Source organism: Carcharhinus amblyrhynchos, chromosome 34 (genome assembly GCF_965287045.1).
Source record: "Carcharhinus amblyrhynchos chromosome 34, sCarAmb.v2.hapA, whole genome shotgun sequence".
In the NCBI taxonomy this organism is placed as follows: Eukaryota; Metazoa; Chordata; class Chondrichthyes; order Carcharhiniformes; family Carcharhinidae; genus Carcharhinus; species Carcharhinus amblyrhynchos.
Window position 1 is genome coordinate 6,239,583 of NC_137357.1, and position 26,703 is coordinate 6,266,285.

Here is a 26,703-nt window from a genome sequence, read left to right on the forward strand (position 1 = left end):
CAATTAACCCCCCCCCAAAGTCTTTCACACACCGTTCCGCGCGCAGGCTCATCCCACAGTTCAAATTTAAGATGGGAGTCGGGAAGGAGAAGAAGAAAAGTTTCCAAAAGCCCTCACCGTGACGTACGTACAGTCAGTTGAACCTAAAACAGAAAACTGAAAGAGGGACGGATTGTCTGAGTGCTGGAGAACGTGTACAATGTCCAGTGACAGTTCAGTGGTCTCTTGAGAAAAGGCACTGCGGCCACTCTGGAGCTTAGTCCGGTTCCGATGGGTATTTGACAAATGATATTGCAGCCAGCTCCTTACAGAACTCCTCCAAGACAATCACAGCCTTCAGTAGCGTGGCGTGATCCACCCTGCAAAATTCACATTAAAACACACATTTTATATTTGAAGACGGCGATGGAGCTGTTTAACCCCAAATTTAAATGATGCTGTCCTAGAACATAGAACCCTACAGTGCACAAAGAGGCCCATCAAGTCTGCACCAAACACAATCCCACCCAGGCCCCATCCCCATATATTACATCCACTAATCCCTCTAACTTATGCATCCCTAGATACTAAGGGACAATTTCTTAGCATAGCCCATCAACCTAACCCGCACATCTTTGGACTGTGGGAGGAAACCGGAGCACCTGGAGGTAACCCACGCAGACACAAGGAGAATGTGCAAATTCCACGCAGGCAGTGACCCAAGTCAGGAATCGAACCCAGGACCCTGGAGCTGTGAAGCAGCAGTGCTAACCACTGCGCTACCGTGCCACCCATTGTCCTCTTGCCTTTTAACTCCAGCGAAAAGCACAAACCAGCTCCCTCAATAGCTGCTCAAACTGCCCTGGAATGGATGTTTCAATATCTTGACTTTGTTTGTACCTTATGTGGGCTCCGTGAATGGTTTCTTCAGTGGCAGACACTGCTGCCTCACAGAGCCAGGGTTCGATTCCCAGCTCAGGTCACTGTCTGTGTGTTCTCCCCATGTCTACATGGATTTCCTCCCACAGTCTGAAAGACGTCATGCTAAGTTGCCCCTTTGATGAGATGGGTTGAGGCATGGTATTACATGAATAGGCTGGGGAGAGGGCCGGGATCAGAGACTGTGTCAGAGAGTCGGTGCAGACTCGATGGGCCGAATGGCATCCTTCGACAGCACAGGCTAGCACTGCTGCCTCTCAGTGCCAGGGATTCAGGTTCGACTCCTGTCTCAGGTCACTGTCTGTAAGAAGTCTGCATGTTCTCCCCGTGTCTGCATGGGTTTCCTCCGGGTTCTCCGATTTCCTCCCACCGTTCGAAAGATGTGCTGGTTTGGTGCTAAATTCTCCCTCAGTGTAACCCGAACAGGAGTGTGGAGACTGGAAGATTTTCACAATAACGTCACTGCAGTATTAATGTAAGCCTACTTTTGACACGAGTAAATAAACTTTAATTTCATCCAAAATGTGGGCGCAAAGGAACAGAATGCAAAATTTAATCTTGAAATGAGATGTACAAATGTTTAATGAAGTGAGGAGGGGGACAGGGGCGGTTGCATACTAAGAAGAGAGGGACAGTAGGGATGGAAAATCTCAGCAGGTCTGGCAGCATCAGTAAGGACAGAAAGGAGTTGACGTTTCGAGTCCAGATGACCCTTTGTCAAAGCAAATTATTCGGTCATCTGGACTCAAAACGTCAGCTCTTTTCTCTCGTCACAGATGCTGCTGAAACTTTCTAGCTTCTTCTCTTTTGCTTTCAGATTCCAGCATCCGCAGTAGGGATGGGGTTTGCAAACTGAGTGCCACACAATGGATGGCTTCATGAATAGGTGCTGACTTTGCAGACCCAAACATATCACACTGTGGGTGAAACCATGATCAGGCAGGGGACGAGGCTAGCCCATTGCATTTTGAGGTGTGCTGACGCCTGCGACGCTGGTTTACCCAGGCCTGGGTAGAGTAAAGGATGAGCGTAGCCAATGAGATTAAACTGAGGCTTTACCTGGTGTAATTTTATGAAGCCATCTCGGCCTTTTGGCTAAGATAAAGCCTGGGATGCGGTGCAGTGCCGCATCCTGTCAGCATGGGTCTTGTTTGATTGAACTTAAGGTGGGGTGCAATGCCTCAGCTTGGATCTTGTTTGTCCCTTACATGGGGACCAGGAATTGGATTTAATTTGAATTGTTTTTTTTCCTGGATTGGAATAAAAGTATCAAACAGAAAAGCAGAGGTTTCAAAGAACTCCCAGCCACAAGCCACCCTCAATCATGGCAATTGTGCACCTGTGTCATTCAAAACTGCAGCTTCTGAACAAATAGAAGCAAAACTCTGCTCATTCTAACGCAGTGATCTGGAGCACATTTTCACCCTCATTCTAAAGGTACAAGATTCATCAGTGTCAGAGAAATGCTTCCTTTGACAAAGGTCCTCTTTGATAATAGTTTGAACAGGGGTGGCATAATGATTAGCACTGCTGCCTCACAGTGCCAGGGACCCAGGTTCGATTCTCGGCTTGGGTCACTGTCCCTGTGGAGTTTGCACATTCTGCCCCGTGACCGCGTGCTCCGGTTTAAAAGTTTATTAATTAGTCACAAGTAAGGCTACATTAACACTACAATGAAGTTACTGTGAAATTTCCTTAAAAGGTTCCTGGTTTTGCTGCCCACTTGGTTATACTGTGCCACCCTAACCACTGGGTCACCCCAAGTGCAGGATGTTGGCGAAGTTGGCAGACCTGACATTTATTGCCCCGAGAAGGTGGAGAGGGCATGAGGTGTAGAGGGTGAGACTGGAGTCACGTGTAGGCCAGACCCAGTCAGGAGAAATCCAGTTGGATTTTTTTAAGGAAAAACTATTCCTGAAATTCTTGGTTTCCTCCTACAGTCCAAAGAAGTGTGGGTTCGGTTGATTGGCCATGCTAAATTGCCCCTTAGCATCAAAGGGACGAGCTAGGATAAATGCATGGGGTTATGGGGATAGGGCCTGGCTGGGATTGTGGTTGGTTCAGTCTCGATGGGCAAAATGGCCTCCTCTGTGCTGTAGGATTCTATAATTCACACACACAACTTACTGAATAACAGGAAGATTCAAAATGATTCCATGTCACTTACACATCTTCAGGTTCCAGTCCCATCAGCTGTCTTCTGACCAGCAATAACTTGGAAGGAAACTGAGAGATTCTCTGGATTCTCTGCATGAGATCTCCGATTACCTGAGACAAAGCAGACAACAGACAGTTCCAATAACAGTAATCGTGACATGGTGACCTGTTTCGGAAAAGGCCCCTTTAAAGGAAGTCAACAACTGATTTTGTTTTCAGGTTATTCTTTCTTGCAGGGAAAAAAAATGAGCATTGTTGGCAAGGCCAGCATTTATTGCCCACCCAAATTACCCTTAAAATGAGGGTGGTGAGCTGCGCTCTTGAACCACGGCTCTGTGGTGTACGTGCACCCACAGTGCTTTTCCATGTGCCTCGCTTGGCCATTTTGGAGGGCAGATCGTCAGTCCGTCTTATGCTACTGGATGAGGGATCCAGAGGCTGAGACTAATACTCAGACCACTTCAATGCTGTCCTCTAGTCACACTCGTCATTCAAAAATCTGATGGCAGTGGGAAAGAAGCTGTGGCACAGTGGTTAGCTCTGTTGCCTCACAGTGCCAGGGACCCAGGTTCGATTCCGGCCTTGGTTCACTGTCTCCACATTCTCCCAGTGTCTGCGTGGGTTTCTTCTGGGTGCTCCAGTTTCCTCCCACACTCCAAGTTAGGCTGATTTGCTATACTCAATTTCCCCTTCGTGTCAGGGAGATTAGTGGAGTGAATACATGGGATAGGGTCTGGGAGGGACTGCTGTCAGCGCAGGCTCAATGGGCCGAATGGCCTCTTTCTGCTCTGTAGGGATTCTATAATTCTAGGCTGTTCTTGAGTCAGTTGTATCTTTTTCCTGGTGGAAGAGAGTGTGCCTGGGGTGCGTGGGGACCTTGATTATGCTGGCTGCTTTGCTGAGGCAGCGGGAAGCGTAGACGGAGTCAATGGATGGGAGGCTGGTTTGGACTGTCCACTCAATCAGCTGCAGAACTTCCCGTCTCCATCACGATCGCAGCTGCCTATTTAATTCGGCACAAACTGCAGCCCACCCTAGACCCTCATGGTCGCTTGGAGGAAGGTACACCAATCACAGCACAAGGTGAGAGTACTCACTCGGACAATGACAGAGAAGAGAGACCGGCAGCCAGGGGCGAGATTAATGTACGGGTCCAGTAAATACTCGTGGAGGTGAGGGTGAGGGAAGAGCGCAACTTTCGATATCACCGACGTGATCTGCAAATTCAAGTCGTACGGCTGGAAGGGAAAACACGTAGAGCGTAATGTTCGGCACAATCAAACTTATACTGTTTAGTTTAAAGAGAAAAGCTATTTAATTAAAGTGCAGGGAGAGGTATTGAGTGCTAAACATTACCAACAGTAATTTCTGAAATACCTGACCACAGTGGAGGATCACTCAATGATAGAGAATTGTTAAACAGCTAGAATCCCTGAACCTCTCCATCTCTCCACTCCCCTCTCACCCTTACAACCATCCATCTGCCTCCTCCAAGCAACTGGTCACCTCACATCTCCTTTGGCTCAGCATTCAGGCTTTTTCACAGTTTTCACAAAGCATTTGGGTGTCTTTCTTTCTACTTGAAGGGAGTTGATAAATGTTAGTTGTTCTCAATCAGTAGAAGCTCATTGACTAATCACCCGCCTGTGAAGAGTCACCGACTCCCTGAGAAAGAGAGATTGAATTTCTGTAGCACCTTTAAAGATTTAGGGTTGTGCCACAGCGTCTTACAGACAACAGTGTCCTTTCTTTAAAAGCTAATCAGTAAGATCAACACTGCTGCCTCACAGTGCCAGGGACCCGGGTTCGATTCCCAGCTTGGGTCACTGTCTGTGCGGAGTCTGCATATTCTCCCCGTGTCTGCGCGTGTTTCCTCCGGGTGCTCTGGTTTCCTCCCACAGTCCAAAGATGTGTAAGCTTGGTGGATTGGCCGTGTTAAATTTCCCCTTAGTGACAGGGGGACTAGCTGGGGTAAATGCATGGAGTTATAGGATAGAAGCGTGGAATCTTACAGTGTGGAAGGATGCCATTCGGCCCATCAAGTCTGCACCAACCACAATCCCACCCAGGCCCTATCCTGGATGTAGGGATTAAAGAACAAAGAACAAAGAACAAAGAACAACCCAGCACGGGAAACAGGCCCTTCGGCCCAACGAGCCCGCGCCGCCGCATCACCCTACACCTATTTTACCCTGCATGTCTACGAATGGGACCCTACTCAGTCAGATTCAGGGAAGAAATAGTGTCAATTTGGTGGAAACCGATTAGCCTAAGAGCACATCTTTGGGGTGTGGGAGGAAACCGGAGTGCCCGGAGGAAACCCACGCAACCACAGGGAGAATGCACAAACTCCCACAGACACAGACCCAAATCCATGTATCTGCACAGCTAGCAGTGCTAGTCACTGAGCTGTTGTGGCGCCCGTCTATCGATCCAGGATCAAGCACACACACCGACATGAAGTACTAGGCCACTCCTGGACTTCCAAGAGCAGCCCACGCACGACCCGCCGTGTGCATGCCCCTCGCTTGACACGAGGTGGACCTCCGCCTGTGGAATAAAGACAAAAAATATTAATCATACAGCCTGCCCTTCCGGTGTCTCCCGAGGTTTAACCCTATTTAATAGCCCCTACCATATCCCTCCATTCTTGTTTCACTCATGTGCCTATTTAACTGCATCTTAAACGAGTCCAACGTTCCTGCCTCCACCACCCTACTCGGTAGCGCATTCCAGACCCCCACAACTCTCTGCGTAAAGAACCTTCCTCTTACCTCCAAATTATACCTCCCCCCCTCACCCTTAAGTGATGACCTCTCGTGTTCGTACCCAGTCTAGGGAGCAGTCTCTCACTATTAACTCTATCTATTCCCTTCAGTATCTTATATACCTCTATCATGTCCCCTCTTAATCTCCGTCTTTCCAAGGAGAATAGCCCCAGTCTCTTCAATCTCTCCTCGTAACCCAATCCCCCCATGCCAGGCAACATCCTGGTAAACCTCCTCTGCACCCTTTCCAGAGACTCCACGTCCTTCCGGTAATAAGGTGACCAGAACTGGACGCAGTACTCCAAATGCGGTCTAACCAACGTTCTGTATAACTGAAGCATTAGACGGCAGCTTTTATACTCTAAGCCCCTTCCTATAAAGGCTAACATCCCATAAGCCTTCCTAACAACGTTCTCCACTTGTGACGCAACCTTCATGGATTTGTGAACCTGCACTCCCAGGTCCCTCTGTACGTCTATACTCCTAATCGGCCTACCTTTTATCACATAGCTCCTCTCTGCATTATTCCGTCCAAAATGCATCAAAATTGTGGTCGGTGCAGGCTCGATGGACTGAATGGCCTTCTTCTGCACTGTAGGATTCTCTGATTCTATGAGTAGGAATCAGCCCAGTAAGATCCCACAGCAGTAATGAGATAATGGTCAAATAATCTGTTTTTAGGTGTTAAAAGAACTCCCATCTTCTTTAATTAATGAGATCTTTTAAACCCACCAGAGGACAGATGGGGCCTTAGTTTAACATCTCATCCGACCTCCAGTGCACCACTTCCTCAGAACTTCCCCTGAGAGAGTGCAGTGTTGACTCACAATGCCTTACAACATTGTGGTGCTCCCTCAGCAATGGTATTTCAACAGTGCGTGTTTCCTCAGGACTGTCCTGTGACAATGCAGTGTTCCCTCAGTAATGACATTCTTTCTGAATCTACCCTGTCTAACCCTGTTAGAATTTTATAAGTTTCTATGAGATCCCCTCTCACTCTTTTAAACTCCAGTGAATATAATCCTAGCCGACTTAGTCTCTCCTCATATGACAGACCTGCCATCCCCGGAATCAGCCTGGTAAACCTTCACTGTACTCCCCCTATAGCAAGGACATCCTTCCTCAGATAAGGAGACCAAAACTGCATACAATACTCCAGGTGTGGCCTCACCAATACCCAATACAATTTGAAGTTTATTGATTTGTTCGTCACAAGTAGACTGACATTAACACTACAATGGAGTTACTGAAAGTCCCCTATTTAGTAATTGCAATAAAACATCTCTATCCCCGTGCTCAAATCCTCTCGCTATGAAGGCCAACATACCATTTGCCTTCTTTACTGCCTGCTGTACCTGCGCACTCACTTTCAGAGACTGATGCACAAAGACTCCAAGTTCTCGCTGAGTACCTCTCTCAATTTACACCCATTCAACTAATAATCTGTCTTCCTATTATTGCTACTGAAGTGGATAATCTCACATTTATTCACTAGGTCACGATCCCCGCAACACGTTATTTGATGAAATTCAAAAAGCAACAACAATCTATTATTATCTCAGATTTCATTGTTCCTTTTTTGCTTGCAAGTTACCTGCTGCAGGATCTGTGCCATTCGGTCAAAGAGGACTTTCAAGAAATCTCCCTCATAAAATATCCCGCCTGGGTCAGAGCTTTCCAAATGGCTGGGGACAAATGGCCATTTCCACTCCCTGGCATTGATACAGCAACCCTGGAACTACAGAGCACACAAAGGTATAAAGCCTGGAATTCAATCTGGCCTCAGCGGGTAGCGTCATGTCTTGGGAAGCACACACCAAATTGTGATCTTAAGCTGCAGTTTTGAGGGGAGGCGATGGCCGAGTGGTATTATCACTAGACTATTAATCCAGAAACTCAGCTAATGTTCTGGGGACCTGGGTTCGAATCCCCACCACAGCAGATAGTGGAATCTGAATCCAATAAAACAAAATCTGGAGTAAAGAATCAACTGATCACGAAACCATTGTCAATCGTTGGAAAAACCCATCTGGTTCACTTATGTTATTAGGGATGGAAATCTGCCATCCTTACCCCGGTCTGGCCTACATGTGACTCCACAATCACAGCAATGTGGATGACTCTCAACAGCCTTCAAGCAACTAGGGATGGGCAATAATGTTGGCCCAGCCAGCGACACCCCTGTTCCACAAATGAATTAAAAAAAAAGCCTCAAGTTCGACCAAGTGACATTCGAGCCCCCTGTGCCCACACATTGGGGACTAATCAGGCGAGCCTGTGTATCTTTGACACAGAAAGGGTACAGCTTCCTTCTTGCTGCAGAAGTGTGATCCCAGAATCATGTGTTCCAAAACATTACACTAGTTTCACAAATGGAGTTCGTAACCCTGCACATTTAGTTTTTTGACACTGTGTACAAATTTCTCACTATCAATTGGTTGGCTTAGCGAAACTCTGAAAGTCCCGGAACAGGTAACCATACCCGCGCACCAGCAAGTCAAGGAGGCAGCTTACCATTCGATGTGCATCCACGAGATAAGTGTCGTAGCCGCAGCCTGCCACAAGGTGAGAGGTCTTCACGGCATCAGGAACAAGACACAAGAAGCTGCAACACAAACACACTGGAGTTAAAGTCGTGAAACATAACCAGCCTCGTGGACTCTTACCGTCCTTCCTCTCACCATCTCTTTTCAGCCTTCTGTGGCTCAATCGATACTACTCTTGTCCCCGAGACAAAAGGTTATGAAGTCAAATTCCACTCGAGCACAAGAATTCCAGGCTAACACTCCGGTGCACTACTGGAGGCACGCTGCACCTTTGGACATTCTGCCTTTTGGATCACAGATTAAAACCACAGGGCCCGTGTGCACTCCCAGGTGGACAACAAAATACCCCGGCACGATTCCGAAGCACAGCAAGGAAATTATTCCTAGTATCCAGACTGATATTTATCCCTCTGCCAACATCACAAAAACAAGGGATCTGGTTAGTTTGGGAGAGTGTGCCACCCCCACACTGGCTGCTGTATTTCCTACATTACAACAGTGACTACACTTCAATAAAGTACTTCATTGGTTGTAAAGCACATTAAAACAAACAGTGATCATGCTTTTTTTTATTTGTTAGTGTCACAAGTAAGGCTTACATTAACACTGCAATGAAGTCACTGTGAAAATCCCCCAGTCGCCACACCCTGGCGCCTGTTCAGGGACACCGAGGGAGAATTTAGCACCTAACTCGTACGTCTTTCGGACTGTGGAAGGAAATCGAAGCATCCCAAGGAAACCTGCGCAGACATGGAGAGAACGTGCAGACTCCGCACAGACAGTGCCCCAAGCCAGGAATCGAACCCGGGTCCCTGGAACTGTGAGGCAGCAGTGCAAACCACTGTGCCACCGTGCCGGCTACGTGAAAAACGCTACACAGATATAAGTCTTTCCAGGTCAGTTAATGCACTCCAAGACCACGCTCTTCTCCGGTCAACCTCCCATCACCATTGAGAAATTCTAGGATGATCCTCTGCACAGTGGGTGACGTGGTGGCACGGTGGTTAGCACTGCTGCCTCACAGCACCAAGAACCTGCCTGTGTAAAGTTTGCACATTCTCCCCGTGCCTGCGTGGGTTTCCTCCGGGTGATCTGGTTTCCTCCTGCAGTTCAAATACGTGCGGGTTAGATGGACTGAAAATGCTAAATTGCCCCTTAGTGTCAGGGGATCTAGCAAGGGTAAATACATGGGTTTATGGGGATGGGGCCTGAGTGGGATTGTGGTTGGTGCAGACTCGATGGGTCGAATGACCTCTTTCTGCACAGCAATATTCTATGCCTCGATCCTTTCGGTCGCTCAGAAATATGGACACTTGCAACGCAGATACACAACTATAGTCTGAGCACTCACCATGGAGAACAGAAACCTGAGATATGGCACTCACCGTCGGGAATAGAGACCCAAGATACAGCACCCACCATCGAGAATAGAGACCCAAGATACGGCACTCACCATCGGGAATAGAAACCCGAGATACGGCACTCACCATCGGGAATAGAAACCCAAGATACGGCACTCACCATCGGGAATAGAAACCCGAGATATGGCACTCACCATGGAGAATAGAAACCCGAGATACGGCACTCACCATTGAGAAGAGACCCGAGATACGGCACTCACCATGGAGAATAGAAACCCGAGGTACGGCACTTACCATCGGGAATAGAGACCTGAGATACGGCACTCACCATCGGGAATAGAAACCCAAGATACGGCACCCACCATCGAGAATGGACACCTGAGATACGGCACTCACCATGGAGAATAGAGACCCGAGATAGGGCACTCACCTGTTGACAATTCGGTTAACCTCTGGTTTCCCATCAGCTTTAGTTGCCTCCTGTGTGGTTACTGGTGGAACAAGCCAGTCAGATGCTGGGAATCTGCTCCCTGTGTAGATGTCAGTGAAGAATGGATCTTCTTCCAAGTCTCTGAAAAAGCAAAATGATTGGAAATCAGATCTCTCTCCATTTCTGGCTCAATGAAGCAAGCTCACCATTATTCAATGGTAGACAAGGATAGCGTTTATGGCACTTGATCAAATAATCTAGAGACAAACTTCAAATCCCACCAGAGAGGAAATTAAATTCAATAAATTAATTCTAGGATAAAAAGCTGATATTAGTACTGGTACGACTGGGTTGTCACCAAAACCCATCTGGGTCACTATTAGGAAGAGGTCACAGATGCCACCTCACGGCGCCAGGGAGCCGGGTTCAATTCTAGCCTTGGCTCTGACCTATATCTGACTCCAGACCCACAGCAGTGTGCTTGATTGTTATGTACCCTCAGAAATAGTCTAACAAGCCACTTAAATGCTTCCACTAGATCACTAGGAAAACGCGGAATGGACAATTACCGCTATGCCAGCGACTCCATATTCCGATGCTGAAATAAATAAAAATTCCTGTTGGATCCATTCTTTCGTTTGGAGAGACAAGGGGACAGCACTTGGTACAATTTTAAAATGGTTTTATTGAACAGAGTGGAGCAACATGGTGGCACAGTGGTTAGCATTGCTGCCTCACAGCGCCAGGGACCCAGGTTTGATTCTGGCCTCGGGTTACTGTCTGTGCGGAGTCTGCATGTTCTCCCCAGCTCTGCGTGGGTTTCCTCCCACAGTCTAAATTTGTGCTGGTTAAGTTGATTGGGCCATGCAAAATTGCCCCTTAAGTGTCAGGGGATTAGCAGGGTAAATATTTGGGGCTACGGAGATAGGGTGTGGGTGGGATTGTGGTTGACGCAGACTCGATGGGCTGAATGGCCTCTTTATGCACCGTAGGGATTCTGTGAAGACCTAAAAAGTTGAATATGACAGAAGTGAAAAGAAAGCAATCTTGGAGACTTGCTTCTTGAGACACTCCCTGTATTGAACATGAATACACTGAACCGAACAGGATCTTCAAACAACTGACACACACTCTGAAACCAAAACATATTTCAACCCTTATCCCACCACTGGAAGTGTTTTCCGCAGGCTATTCCTGTCTTAGAAAAACAATCCTTGCAGCTGCTGTTATGAAAAACGTGTTTGCCTGCATTGTGTACCCTTCAGGAATGCAGTCAAATCTTTAGCTAACCTTTAGCCTTCTGATTCTACATGTCGTCAAGTCAGCAGTCAATTGTTAAGCTTAGCAGAATTGGTTGCATTGGCAGAAATATCTTAAAATGGAGACTTTGCGCACACTGAAGCAAACAGGGCGAAACATATAAAGGATCTCTCATTTCCCCCAGACAGCGGAGAATTCATGACCCGTCTCAAAGCCGATGTTTCACGTTGCTGTGACTTTGCGCTGACCTGAGCACACACGTAACGACACAGGAGAGGCAGGGTAACTCAAGTCAGCAATCTGACCCCTGAATGCAGAGTCAATAGTTGGCCTCACATCATTTGTGAGAGTTTGTGTCCAGTGCAATCCCCAATCCTGGGATCAGTGTGAAGGTCGTGTTTCAAAAGCGCCCAGGCACCCGGCACCACTCACGCACAATAAGATGTGGAAGGATGTGCTGGCCCTGGAAAGGGTCCAGAGGAGATTCACAAGTTGGATCCCTGGAATGAAGAGATTGTCGTATGAGGAACGGTTGAGGCCTCCAGGTTGGAGTTTAGAAGGATGAGGAGTGGGGATCTTATTGAAACTTACAGGAAACTTACAGGCCTGGATAGAGCGGACATGGAGAGAATGCTTCCACTAGAACCAGAGGGCACAAACTTAGCCTAAAGGAACGATCCTTTAAAACAGACCAGGAGGAATTTCTTCAGCCAGAGAGTGGTGAATCTGTGGAACTCTTTGCCCAGAAGGCTGTGGAGGCCAGGTCACTGAGTGTCTTTAAGACAGAGATAGATAGGTTCTTGTTTAATCAGGGGTTATGGGGAAAAGGCAGGCAATGAGGATGAATTAGATATCAGCCATGATTGAATGGTGGAGCAGACTCGATGGGCCGAGTGGCCTAATTCTGCTCCTGTGTCTTAAGGTCTGAACATCTGTCATCCCTAACCTTCTCGTTTTCATGGAACCTCCTTGATGTCCACTACAAAACCTTGCAGGCTCCACTTAAAAGTTTACGTCGAAGCTCCTGTTCATTTTCAACTGCCTCAAGCTCCAGATATTGGTGTCGTGATACAGGCTGAGTGAATCACTGACCAGCAGAAACAACAACCCTTCCCATTGCTCCTGATCCAGACTCAAACAGGAGCAAAGGCAGTGAGTGAGAAACACAGGTAAGTCACCGAGCTTACACCCAGCCAGATTTGCAAAGGAAGAAAACCAGTTTGAACCCAGCCAAAGCTTTACACCATCGCTGAATCTTACTCGTTTTCTTCCAGTTGTTCACTCTCCACAGCTCTGTCCTCGTGCCCGGTACTGTTTCCAATGTAGCAGCGGCCTCTCAGATTCCGGAGCACCAGGTTATAAATGATGTGTTCCTGAGGTTTCTGCAGGAGCTGCTCAAAGAACCTCAGTGTGGCCATGCTGATCTGCAAGGAAACAGAAGACATGCTCACTCACACAACCGTACACACGTGGTGAACCTCACAACCTATTTGTGTATTCACAAACTCACACTCTGAGATGGACCCAAGCAACTGACTCAACATCAGAATGCTGTCAGCTAAGCCCGACTGAAGCTGCATTGAGCAACAATTGCTTCAACAGAAGCTGACTTACCTTTGAATGAGCGCAAGAGACTCAACCTCACCATGCTGACCTCAATTCAGGGCAGCACAGTTGGAACAGTGGGTTAGCATTGCTGCCTCACAGCGCCAGGGATCTGGGTTCAATTCCCACCTTGGGTCATTGTCTGTTTGGAGTCTGCACGTTCTCCCCGCGTCAGTGTGGGTTTCCTCCGGGTGCTCCGGTTTCCTCCCACACCCTGAAAGACGTGCGGGTTAGGTGCTAAATTCTCCCTCAGTGTACCCGAACAGGCACCGGAGTGTGGCAACTGGGGAGTTTTCACAACAACCTCACTGCAGTGTGAATGTGAGCCGACTTGTGACACTAAGAAATAACCTTGTATTTACTATTTGTCTGTGACACCCCCTCCGGCCAAACCACACTGACCTGTGACCTCTCCCTGCTGGCTAAACTGTACTAACCTGTGATCTCTCCCTGCAGTGATCATAGAATCCTCGACTCCCTGCAGTGCAAAAGGAGGCCATTTGGCCCATCAAGTCTGCACCAACCACAATCCCACCCAGGTCCTATCCCCATAACCCCACATATTTACCCTAGCTAAATTTACCCTGACACTAAGGGATAATTTATCACGGCCAATCAACTTAACCCGCATATGTTTGGAATGTGGAAAGAAACCGGAGCACCTGGAGGAAACCCACATAGACACGGGGAGAATGTGCAGACACCACACAGACAGTGACTCAAGCCGGGAATTGAACCCGGGTCCCTGGCACTACGAGGTAGCATCTGTGACCTTCTCCTGATTTGGCTATCGACTTCTCCCGTTAGTGTCCAAAGGTGTGCGGATTAGGTTGATTGGCCATGATAAATTGCCCCTTAGTGTCATGGGGCTTAGGAAGGTAAATACGTGGGGTTACAGGAATAGGGCCTGGGTGGGATTGTGGTCGGTGCAGATTTGATGGGCCAAATGGCCTCCTTCTGCACTGTAAATTCTATGTTGAGCGGTGACCTCTCCCTGTGCTGACCTGCGGCCTCAGCCCATGTTGATTTGCAGTTTCTCCCTACATTGACGTGGCTCCTCTCCCCAGGCTGACGTGTGACCTCTCCCTGGGCTGACCTGTGACCTCTCCCCATGTTGACTTGTGACCTGTCTCCGGGCTGACCTGTGACCTCACCTCGTCGGACAGGTGGTTGCAGCGATCTATTAGCTGGTAACGCAACTGGTGGCAGGCCGGGTCCATCGGCACCTCTGCCTCTCTCTCTGCTCCCAGCAAGAAGAGAACAAGTTCATCCAGCAACCGGGGTGACGTAATGTGATTCATGACCCCCATAAGCAGCGCCGTGGACGAGAGGATCCCGACCTCAGACCTGCGGAGGGCAAACAAGGTCGACAACTATCAATCACGGGCAAGAAAGCGCTGATCAGGGCAGTAGCTTTTACTAAAGATACACAAGTCCAGCTCTCTGTTCAAATAAATCTTTGACACACCGATTGGAGCTGACACCTCCCAGCTGGGAGGTACCACTGACCAGAATCTTAACTGGACGCAGCCATCTAAATACTGTGCCTACAAGAGCAGGTCAGAGGCTGGGAATCCTGTGGAGAGTAACTCACCTCCCAACTCCCCCAAATCCTGTCCACCATCTGCAAGGCACAAGTCAGGAGTGTGACGGAATACTCCCCACTTGCCTGGATGGGTGCAGCTCCAACAACACTCAAGAAGCTCAACACCATCCAGGACAAAGCAGCCCCGCTTGATTGGCCCCCCATCCACAAACATCGCTCTTTGCACCACCGACTGTCATTAGCAGCAGTGTGTATCATCTACACAATGCGTTGCAGCAATTCACCAAAGATCCTTAGACAGCACCTTCCAAAGCCATGACCTCAACCATCTAGAAGGACAAGGGCAGTAGATACATGGGAGTACTCCCACCTTCGAGTTCCCCTCCAAGCCACTCACCAACCACACTTGGAAATATATCGCCGTTCCTTCACTGTCGCTGGGTCAAAACCTTGGACTCCCTCCCTAAACAGCAACGTGGGTGCAACTGCAGCACACGGACTGCAGCTTTTCAAGACTCAGTAGTCAGTGATGTCGGTGAATGGAGCTGGCATAAGATCAGCTTCTTCAGCTGGACAGATACAATGATGGAGGAAGTGAAACAAGGCAGGTGGGATATGCTAGCAGAGAGGGCAGGGACAAGGTGAGTTCTGATGGAAGGGTTCAGAGGTCGCACTAAATGTGACTCATCTGCTGTGGTTTCTCACAGCAGGTAGAAATTCAAATTAATTGGTGCGTGGATCACACTTTTCGTTGGAAAGAGAGAGAAAAACAACTACTTACACCTGCAAGAGTTGCGGCTCCAAGACTTTGACAAAGAAACACCTCCTCATTTCCTGGACCACAGCAGCAGCAATTACCTGTAGGGATTGGAAGAGGGAATGGAGGTTATACTCACTCAACCTGGAAATAGGCCGCCATTGAGTATCATACAGCACAGTGTCTGTCAGTCAGGATCCCCCCCTCACGCTAATGAGCTGGGTAATGACAGGTTTGTACTGCACCACCAAGCTCACAGCCTGGAGCACTGGATCATCAGCAGCTGAAATGGGTGCAACAGTCCCAGGGCAAAACTTGACGAGATCACCAGCCTACTCTTTCAAGAAAGAAGCGTCAGAGTTCAGTGGGCACTCTCTCAGTGAAAACTCCACACTTTGCAGCAGGTAAACGGTCAATTTCTGTTCATCTTCCTAACTACTGTGGAGCTCATCATAGCATCCGCACAATCCTTAGAGTGCAGAAGGTCATTTGGCCCATTGTGCCTGCACCAACAATAATCCCACCCTCACTCCAACATATTTACCCTGCAAATCTCCCTGACACTAAGGGACAATTTAGCATGGCCAATCCATCTAACCCGCACATCTTTGGACACTAAGGAGGGGGCAATTTAACATGGCCAATCCACCTAATCTTTGGACACTAAGGGACAATTTAGCATGACCAATCTACCTAACCTACACATCTTTGGACACGAAGGGGGGGAGCAATTTAGCATGGCCAATCCACCTAATCTGCACATCTTTGGACACTGGGAGGAAACCGGAGCACCCAGAGGAAACCCACCCAGACACGGGAGAACATACAAACTCCACACAGACAGTCACCCAAGGCCAGAATCAAACCCGGGTCCCTGGGGCTGCGAGGCAGCAGTGCTAAACAGCTGTGCCATCGTACTGATGCATCTTTGCTTTTCAGAAAACAGTAATTATTTCAAAATGAGAAGGCTGGATCTTTCTCAGCTAATGAGGATGACATGCTATCCATTATAATACCACGTCGTAAACGCATCGCCTGGCTCTCTGCAGAAGAGCGTCGGTGCACTGCGGGGCCGTTTTCCCACCTGATGCAACTGCAGTCTCAACTCCTTCACACTGCTCCGCGCTAAAGCTTAGCAACAAGATGGGGAGGGGGGGGGTAGACTGAAGCCTTCTTGGTGCTGGGAAACCCCCCCATCAACATCCTCTTACCTCTGTCCTGCAGCCCCACACATCACTGCTGCAGTCCTGCAGCGTTAGGCTTTGTGGAATAGAACAGTGGTGGTGTGTGTGTGTGTGTGTGTGTAAGTGAGAGAAGAGGGGAGGCTGGTGGCTTTCGCCCTCTGAAACCCACTCATTTCTGAGTTTGCGAATACACAAGCTGAAATCCTCTTCCCCCCGCGACATGCCACAGTCGTACGCCTGCTGACGGGCACCTACCTGGTGGGCCTCCTTCACCAGCTGGTCACAGTAATCCAACCACGAGAAGCAAGACATCACAGCCTCTTTACCTGGAAAGGAATCAGCATCTTCTGCCCGACTGGCAGCATAGTGCGACCTGCGGGTGCAGAGCAAAGCAGGGCACAGCGTCAGCATCCAGCAGAACCCTCACCAAAACAGCCTCAAGAGAAACCTAAGGCAGAGTGGGAGGCCATTCAGGCTGCCATGCGTGTGCCAGCCCTTTGACACAGCAGTCATGTCTGGTCCCACCGCCACCCACTCCCACCTCATACTTTTAAGTTCCTCATCCACAAGTAGCTGAATTTCAGAACTAACTGAAGAGTCAAATGGACTCAACGCGTTAACTCTGTGTCATCCTCTCCTGCCAGATCTGCTGAGTTTCCCCAGCATTTTCTGTTCTGATTTCAGAAGTAATTCAGTGCGAGAGGCCCTTGGCGAAATCCTGATAAGGAGCTGGAGCTTTTCCTGTTTCTTTGCCCCTCCCCTGCCCCCCTACCCCACCCCACCCCCGAATTCACGAACGGAAATAGCCCCGCTTACCGCCAGTTTACTCTTCCCAACACCTCAACTTGTCCAGGGTCGACGGAGTCCGGTATCAGCCTGTAGAGATCAGACAGTCTGTTGGTCAGTGTGCGACACAGCGCTGTGCTTTCCACCATGTACCGTGCTGCCACTTCCTCTGGGAGCATGGCCAACAGGAGCAAGCCTTCGCAGGCCTTCAGTGCATACTGAGTTTTCTAAATACAGAGAACGTACATGTGATGAAGGTCCGCAGCATATTTAAAATCTCACGCGCGCAATTTTGTTGCATTCTGAACCCCCTGCTCACATTTATAACAGCAAACACCTATGTCACCAAAGTACAAAGGAGATTACAGCACAGGAACAGGCCCTTCGGCCCTCAAAGCCCACACTGACCATGCTGCCCATCTGAATTAAAACCCCTGACCCTTCCGGGGAACATATCCCTCTGTTCCCATCCTATTCATATATTTTTCAAAACGCTCCTTAAAAGTCACTATCGTATCTGCTTCCACTACCTCCCCCAGCAGCGAGGTCCAGGCACTCACCACCCGCTCTGTGTAAAAAGTTTGCCTTGTGCATCTCCTTTAAATCTTGTCCCTCGCACCTTTAACCTGTGCCCACTAGTAACTGACTCTTCCGCCCTGGGAAAAAGTTTCTGACTATCCACTCTGTCCATGCCCCTCATAATCTTCCATCAGGTCGCCCCTCAACCTCCGTCGTTCCAGTGAGAACGAACCAAGTTTCTCCAACTTCTCCTCACAGTTAATGACCTCCATACCGTGCAATTCTAAACTTGATCAGACCGAGCAGAACCCATATTTATAAAGGTTTGATGTGATGTAAATGTGACAAATACTTAATTTCTCATGCTGTTAATATATTCACAAAAACAAGAGCTTAATGTTTGATGCATGGTGAAACTGCCTCTTGGGGTCACTGTTCCCTGCTTCTGAATGATGTGAGTTCCCATTTGACCACACACACACACACACACACACACCTCCCCATCACAGCCTCCTGAGAAAGTGAGAGAGTTAAAGGAACAGCTGTTCGATCGTGTGGCAATATTTATTCAATTACTGCCCTTTCTCAAACCCTTTGGTAACTGAGAGAATTTTCATTAATTTGATCTGCACAGGCAGCACAGTGGCACAGTGGGTTAGCGCTGCTGCCTCACAGTGCCAGGGACCCGGGTTCGATTCCCAGCTCGGGTCACTGTCTGTGTGGAGTCTGCACGTTCTCCCTGTGTCTGCATGGGTTTCATCCGGGTGCTCCGGTTTCCTCCCACACTCCAAAAGATGTGCTGGTTAGGCGCTAAATTCCCCCTCAATGTACCCGAATAGGTGCCGGAGTGTAGCGACTAGGGGATTTCCATAGTAACTTCATTGCAGTGTTAATGTAATCGTACTTGTGGCACTGATAAATAAATGAGTTGATCAGCAGGGGTGAAAAGTAACTTTTATGAAGATTTCAGTCAGTTGTCTATCCTTACAACAATCAGTTTGCTACCACGAGAGGCATATCAGGGTTTTATTTGGTACAGTACGCCTGCAGAATGATTCACTTTTATTCTAAAGGACAAAATTCTCTCAGGGATGAACAAATGAAATGATTTGACTCGCCAATGGTCCCAATCTCGTGATCCCCCAAGCCCTCAAACCCACTCCCCCCCGACCCCCCATCCCAATCCCTGCCCCCACCCCCCTCAGTCCCCCGAGACCCCTCTTGCCTGTCACATACAGCATTGCTGGATCTACCTCACTTGCAGTCAGAGTCAGCAGGGCACTGTGCAGGTTCTGTTCTCGCTGGCTGCCTTCCCCCTCGGGAGATTGGTCAGGCTGCGAGCAGCTGACCCCTTGGGAAGAGCTGGACGCTGGCGATTCCGTCCCGCTGGCATGGTTTTGCTGACCTCTGGACTCCTCCAAGGAGCAGGACGGCAATCTTCTGTAATCAGCAGGATTCTTCTTCTGAAAACACAAGAGCTCATTGAAAAAGAAAACAAAGACTCAATATTTCCCCTGCGCCTTCCACAACCATCAGATGTCCCAGAGAGCTTTGCAGCCAGCAAAGGACTTTCAAAGTTCCTGCCATAATGCAGGAAAGGCGACAGCCAATTTGCGCACAGCAAGCTCCCAGAAACAAATATGGTGATCTGATAATTGGTGTATCTTTGTTATGTTGACTGGAGGGATAAATATTGGCTTGAGTATCCAGGAAAACTCCCCTGCTATTCTTCATATTCGGAGATTGAGAGGGAGCAGACATTTTAACATGGCTCAGTGGCTAGCACTGCTGCTTCACAGCGCCAGGAACCCAGGTTCGATTCCCGGCTTGGGTCTGTGCGGAGTTTGCACATTCACCCCATGTCTGCGTGGGTTTCCTCCGGGTGCTCTGGTTTCCTCCCACAGTCCGAAAGATGTGCAGGTTAGGTGCTAAATTCTCCCTCAGTGTAACCCGAACAGGCACCAGAGTGTGGCAACTAGGCCACTTGTGACACTGATAAATCAATAACTTTAAGGAGATAAAAATTGCCTTGAGCCTCCAGGAAACCTCTCCTGCTAGTCTTCAAATTAGGAGGTTGTGAGTCAGGGGGGCAGATTAACATCAGATCAGAAAGGTGGAATGGGTATTTGGATACACAGTACCTGCGAATCGCAAGGTCTTGGATTTGATTTGATTTACGGAGATACATTGAGACGTATTGTTTGGGGTGCTAGCCATACAGGCATAGCTCGCAAAGAGTTGCCTCCAGCGCCATCTCGAAACATGGAGATGGTCAGTCCCCAGTGAGATCAGCAACATCCTTGCTCTCTCCCCACTCCCTGTGTTGTGGGGACTGGCTGCAAGTATGTTGGAGGCTTACGGACTGTTGGTGGGACCAGCACACAACAAGTTCCGGCAGCTCTCTGCTGAACAGGGATGCATTGTGAAGAATCATATAATCATACAGTGCAGAAGGAGGCTATTCGGCTCATCGAGTCTACACCAACCACAAGCCCAACCAGGCCCTATCCCCGCAACCCTGTGCATTTACCCTATCTAGTCCCCCGACACTAAGGGGCAATTTAGCATAGCCAATCCACCTAACCAGCATGACTTTCGGACTGTGGGAGGAAATGGAGCACCTGGAGGAAACCACACAGACATGGGGAGAACGTGCAGACTCTGCACAGACAGTGACCCAAGCTGGGAATTGAACCCAGGTCCCTGGCGCTATGAGGCAGCAGTGCTAACCACTGTAGTGCCCAAAGAAAATCAACCTGCCCACAGCACGGGTAACAGGAGAAGGAGGGTGGTTATGCACTGTTGGGATTCGATGCAGCAACCGCTGTGAATGGGGGCACACTTGTGCACTGGAAGCAGTGTCACTTTGCGCCAAGTCTTCAGTCAGGCTAAAACCACAACGCAAACAGCTTCCAGCGTTGCTAACCTGCAGATCCAACTCCCAAAAGAAGTGTCCTCAATCCAGATCACTGCAGTTTGCTGTGTGGAACTGGACTCACCTCAATGAAGAAATTGATCAAGTAGGGATCCTGGCTGAGTTTTGCACAGACTGTGGTCAGAAACTGCACCTCCTCCTTTTCTGTTTTGGATCCCGGGCCCTCGCCGCACAACCGAATTAACTTCTAACAGAACGAGAGAGAAAAGACGGGCACCGTCAGGCACGGGCTGCACAGGTGACGACGAGCAACAAAACTGCACTTGGTCATCTTTAGATAGAACTGGTACAAGCTTTCGAGAAGGAGGCAGGAAAAGTGGACTCTATTGAAGAGAAGGCACTGGCAGCGGGGCAGGGCAGTAACTGTACCTACCTGCACAGGGCGGTGCACGTTGATGTGAGGCAGCAAAGGCTGCTGAATCTGCCCTAATAGTTTGGTGATTAAGAGCAGCACTTGCTGTTTCATGCCAGGGGGATACTGCGGAAACACACAGAAAGGGAGACGTCACTCATTGTCAGAGCACACAGCGTTGGTGCTGTTACAGTGGCACACAGAACAGCTCCCCCCCGCCCTCACCGTCCTTACCCCAGCTTTGGCCAGTGTGCAGAGAGTCTCCAGTATCTTGTGCTGCAGGAGGTACTCCATACATGGCCCTGTCTCTCCATTTTCCATCTGCTTCTCCTCGTAAACCAGAATGTCCAGCATCTGCCTTAGACGCCATGGGATGTCTGTCTGTTTCACAGGGAGGGTGTCATCTGCAAAGAAGCACAACATCCAAACATTTCCAGTAGTTTTGATTTGATTTATTATTGTCACATGTATTAGTACACAGTGAAAAGTATTGTTTCTTGCACGCTACACAGGCAAAGCTTATTGCTCATAGAGAAGGAAAGGAGGGTGTGCAGAATGTAGTTTTACAGTCACAGTGAGGGTGTAGAGAAAGATCAGCTTAATGCGAGGTAGGTCCATTCAAAAGTCTGATGGCAGCAGGGAAGAAGCTGTTCTTGAGTCAGTTGGTGCGTGACCTCAGACTTTTGTATCTTTTTCCTGAAGGAAGAAGGTGGAAGAGAGAACATCCAGTGTGTGTGTGGGGTCCTTGATCATGCTGGCTGCTTTTCCGAGGCAGTGGGAAGTGTAGATAGTCAATGGATGGGAAGCTAGTGATGGGACTGGGCTACATTCACAACCTTTTGTAGCTCCTTGCAGTCTTGGGCAGAGTAGGAGCCATACCAAGCTGTGATACAACCTGAAAGAGTACTTTCTCTGGTGCATCTGTAAAAGTTGGTGAGAGTCGTAGCTGACATTGCCAAATTTCCTCAGTCTTCTGAGAAAGTAGAGGCGTTGGTGGGCTTTCTTAACTGTAGTGTTGGCATGGGGGGGACCAGGACAGGTTATTGTTGACCTGGACACCAAGAAACCTGAAGGTCTCAACCCTTTCTACTTTGTCAGGAGCTCAGGATCCTGGAGAGTGAGCAGTATCGCATCCCCCATGCTTTCGGATCTATCACCAGCAGTGGACTCAATCCAGTATTGAAGGTCGTAAAGAACTTCCTTTCATGTTCTGATTACACCATGACACTGACACACTGAAACGTGAGATGGACCCAAACTGAGGGCAGCCACTCACTGTTTCAGGATAACTCTACAGCAGGACTAGGTGCTGAAACTGCAATCCAATTATCAGTTGCCTCCCCCTCAGCATTCAATGTGACAGCAATGATAGCTTTCACCATGCAACGTTGGCATTTATAGCTAAAGGAGTAGAATATAAAGGTAAGCAAGTATTGTTGCAACCGTACAAGGCACTGGTGAGACCACACCTGAAATTCAAAGTGAAAAGAGTTTATTTTCTTAGTGTCACAAGTAGACTTACAATAACACCGCAATGAAGTCACTGTGAAAATCTAGTTGCCACACTCTGGTGCCTGTTCGGGTTACACTGAGGGAGCATTTAGCATCTAACCAGCATGTCTGTTGGACTGTGGGAGGAAACACACGCACACACGGGGAGAACATGCAAACTCCGCACAGACAGTGACCCAAGCTGGGAATCGAACACGGGTACCTGGTGCTGTGAAGCATCAGTGCTAACCACTGTGCCGCTCCCAATATCCAGAGTATTGTGCACAGTTTTGGTACCCTTATTTAAGAAAGAACTAATGGCATTGGAGGGGGTTCAGAGGAGCTTCACTACATGAATTCCAGAATGGAGGGATTTGTTGTATGAAGAGAGATTGAAAAGTTTAGGCCTGTACTCTCTGGAATTTAGAGGAATGAGAGGAGATCCAATTGAGCTATACAAGATGATAAACAGTATGAATAAAGTAGACATGGAGCGGGTGCTCCCTCTAGTGGGACATTCCAGGACAAGAGGTTATAGTCTTAGCATAAGGAGCAGCAAACTTAAAACAGAGTTGAGGAGAAATTACTTCTCCCAAAGGGTTGTGAATCTGTGGAATTCGCTACCCCAAAAAGTGCAATGGATGCTGGGATAGTGAGTAAATTAGACAGATTTTTAATTGGTAATGGGTTGAAGGGTTACTGGGAGAAGGCAAGAAAATGGGGATGAGGAGCATATAAGCCATGATTCAATGGTGGAGCGGGCCCGATGGGCCAAATAGCTCAATTCTGCTCCTATGTCTTATGAATTAATGAACCACTGTGCAAACAGCACAATGATAATATAGGAGCGCAAGATAATTTAAGGAAGAGGAAAGGCTCAGTATTGAATCCATCCCTCGAACGGACAGTAAGAAGGAATTGCCAATCATAATGTCTTTCCTCACTTCCTGTCATCCTAGGCAGTTAACAGAGAGAGCACAGCGAGGAGAAATTTCTTCACCCAGAGGGTGGCGAATGTGTGGAATTCACTCCCACAGAAAGTAGTTGAGGCCAAAACATTGTGTGATTTTAAGAAGAAATTAGATGTGGCTCTTGGGGCTAAAGGGATCGACGGATATGGGAGGAAGGGTGGATCAGAATATTGAGTTTGATGATCAGCTGAGAATTCATAATGAATGGCAGAGCAGGCTCGAAGGGCTGAATTGCCTACTCCTGCTTCTAGTTTCTATGTTCCTATGAATGTAAACATTGGTAGAGTGAATCTGTATTATTAATAATCCAGTCCAATCCCATGGTTTTGTGTAATAGTGTGCTGGAACAATGTGCATTCCACCTCATTAAGCTGCTTTGTAAACTTTTGACAGTCAAAGCCCAGCTGAAAGGAAGCTATACCTGTGGTCACAATGTAATAGTTGGTGATCCCTTTCCAGTGGCCGATGAAGGAGTCCAGCAGCTGAATGGGCTCTTCATCCTTGGAGAGAAAACAATAAACTTATCACAGTGTAATTACTCCAGGAAACAGCAATCTATTCATGAACGTCCTCTCAGTGTCAGAGAGGAAATAGAGACAAGGAACACTGAGTTTGCAGGCGAAGCTTTTCCCAGCTGCGGGATCAGGGACATCACAGAAAGATCCATCCGTTCATTTAGATTACATCTAGGGAGCCAACGTGCTTTATGCAGGAGCTGTCAGGCCCCTCTTCATTTAGAAAGAGGTGAATCTGTTTGAAGCAGCATTATTGGGGCACATCCCAGTGTTGGGGGGCACATGCCATGCTCTGCTGATCACGCTCCAGGCTCCCCTGACCCATGTGAGGGTGGAAGGCAGGACCAAGGCAGCGTCAAGCACTTCCTGCTGCACCTCTGCCTCTGTCAAACATCCATCTGAGAGTCACTAACCCCATTCCCCTTGGACAACACTGTCCCCATACCCCATAGAGCAATGTCCCACCTTCAAATAGCACTGACCCATCCTGAGACAACATTGAGCCCACCTCCCCGAGACGATACTGACCCCCACCTCCCCGAGACGATACTGACCCCCACCTCCCCGAGACGATACTGACCCCCACCTCCCCGAGACGATACTGACCCCACCTCCCCGAGACGATACTGACCCCACCTCCCCGAGACGATACTGACCCCACCTCCCCGAGACGATACTGACCCCACCTCCCCGAGACGATACTGACCCCACCTCCCTGAGATGATACTGACCGCACCCCCAAGACAATACTGACCCCACCCCCCCCAACATCAACAGTACCGACCCTCCCAAACAGTGGTGACCATCTCACCCACACCCCCGTCAGCACCTACCCTCCCAGAGAAGCACTGACTGCCCACCCCAGACACATCCTGGACCGTACACATCCCCTCAGACCACCATCCAGACAGGACTGATCACCCACACACGATCCCACCCTCCAGGCAGCATCGACATCCCCAGACACTGAACCCTTACCCCCCCCGCAACACTCTGACCCCCCCCAACACTCTGACCCCCCCCAACACTCTGACCCCCCCCAACACTCTGACCCCCCCAACACTCTGACCCCCCCCAACACTCTGACCCCCCCCACTCTGACCCCCCCAACACTCTGACCCCCCCAACACTCTGACCCTCCCCCACTCTGACCCCCACCCACTCTGACCCCCCCAACACTCTGACCCCCACCCCACTCTGACCCCCCAACACTCTGACCCCCCCCACTCTGACGCCCCCCAACACTCTGACCCTCCCCCACTCTGACCCCCCCACCCACTCTGACCCCCCCCACTCTGACCCTCCCCCACTCTGACCCCCCCAACACTCTGACCCCCCCCCCCACTCTGACCCTCCCCCACTCTGACCCCCCCCCCACTCTGACCCCCCCACCACTCTGACCCCCCAACACTCTGACCCCCCCCCACTCTGACCCCCCCCCAGCCACTGACACTGACCCCCACCAGACACTGAGTCCCCTGACACTTATCCCCCCTCCAGACATTGACCCCCCCCCCCAATGCTGATCCCCCTGACACTGACCCACCCTCAGACACTGATCCTGTCGACACTGACCCCCGCCCCCCCCAGACACTGAACCCCCCCTCAGACACTGATCCTGTAGACACTGACCCCCCCACACTGATCTCCCAGGCGCTTCCCCCCCCCCCATCTCCCCCGGGGCCGGTGCTGGGTGTTGGGGCCTGGGCTGTGGGGCTGAAGCCGGGCCCGGGGCTCTCACCGTCTCCACCGCCTGCTGCAGCAGCGCTGTCAGTTTGCTGAACATCGCCCCGCTCCCCGGCTCCGGGCTCCGGGCCCCGCGGCGGCTGCGGGAGGCTCTCCCAGCCGGAGAGAGAGAGAGAGAGAGAGAGCCCGGCCCGGCCCGGCTCCCACACACAGAGAGAGAGAGAGAGAGAGACAGGCCGCTGGAGCAGGTCCGGGGGGAGGGAGAGGGGAGGAGAGTGTGAGGGGGGAGGAGGGAGAGAGTGTCTGAGGGGGGTGGGGGAAGGAGGTGAGGGAGGCGGAGGGTGTGAGGGGGGGTGGGGGTGGGGGTGAAGGGGGTGGGGGTGAAGGGAGGGTGGATGGGGGTGGGGGGTTTGAGGGGGGTGGTTGGGGGTGGGGGGGTTTGAGGGGGGTGGTTGGGGCGGGGGGTAGATGGGGGTGGATGGGGATGTGGGGGGCGGATGGGGGTGGGGGGGTTGAGGGGGGCAGATGGGGGTGGGGGGTTTGAGTGGGGTGGATGGGGGTGGGGGGGTTGTAGGGGGTGGGGTGGGGGTGGTGGGGTGGGGGTGAGGGGGGTGGTGGAGTGGGGGTGGGGTGAGGGTGAGGGAGGTGGTGGGGTTGGGGTGAGGCCGGTGGGGGGGTTGGGGTGAGGCCGGTGGGGGGGTGGGGGTGAGAGGGAGTGGGGTGTGAGGGAGGTGGGAGGGGGTGGAGTGGGGGTGAGAAAGGGGGGGTGAGGGAGGGGGAAGGGGCTGTAAAGGAGAGGGTTGTGGACAATGCAGTGTGGAGGGAACGGGGTATGGGGGGAGGGAGCTTGGGGGGAGGGGGAGGGTGGTATGGGGGGAGATCAGGGTATGGGGGGATGGGGATGTGGGGGGTGGTG

At 50.0% G+C, this 26,703-nt stretch overlaps 1 protein-coding gene across 1 annotated transcript; it reads right to left on the reverse strand.

The window, feature by feature from the left end:
* Nucleotides 1-13: 13 nt before the first annotated feature.
* On the reverse strand, nucleotides 14-26,023 carry LOC145361357 (FHF complex subunit HOOK interacting protein 2A-like). Its single transcript, XM_080217038.1, has 17 exons — nucleotides 25,843-26,023; nucleotides 24,008-24,086; nucleotides 21,359-21,528; nucleotides 21,146-21,250; nucleotides 20,837-20,959; nucleotides 19,091-19,300; nucleotides 17,349-17,545; nucleotides 16,788-16,905; nucleotides 15,373-15,449; nucleotides 14,200-14,392; nucleotides 12,701-12,864; nucleotides 10,181-10,321; nucleotides 8,358-8,448; nucleotides 7,438-7,581; nucleotides 4,173-4,313; nucleotides 3,086-3,186; nucleotides 14-359 (listed from the first exon to the last, which is right to left on the reverse strand). The coding sequence occupies exons 1-17, from the start codon at nucleotides 25,885-25,887 to the stop codon at nucleotides 257-259; spliced, it is 2,202 nt and encodes a 733-aa protein (XP_080073164.1). The 5' UTR covers nucleotides 25,888-26,023; the 3' UTR covers nucleotides 14-256.
* Nucleotides 26,024-26,703: the final 680 nt, after the last annotated feature.

Excerpts from the sequence above, each read along its gene's own strand:
- LOC145361357 (XM_080217038.1), bottom strand. The coding sequence starts at position 25,887 with ATGTTCAGCAAACTGACAGCGCTGCTGCAGCAGGCGGTGGAGACG. Across the intron at positions 7,582-8,357 it reads TCGTGGATGCACATCGAATG|TTCCAGGGTTGCTGTATCAA; the intron begins GTAAGCTGCCTC and ends TGTGCTCTGTAG. Across the intron at positions 4,314-7,437 it reads TGGCACAGATCCTGCAGCAG|CCGTACGACTTGAATTTGCA; the intron begins GTAACTTGCAAG and ends TTTCCCTTCCAG.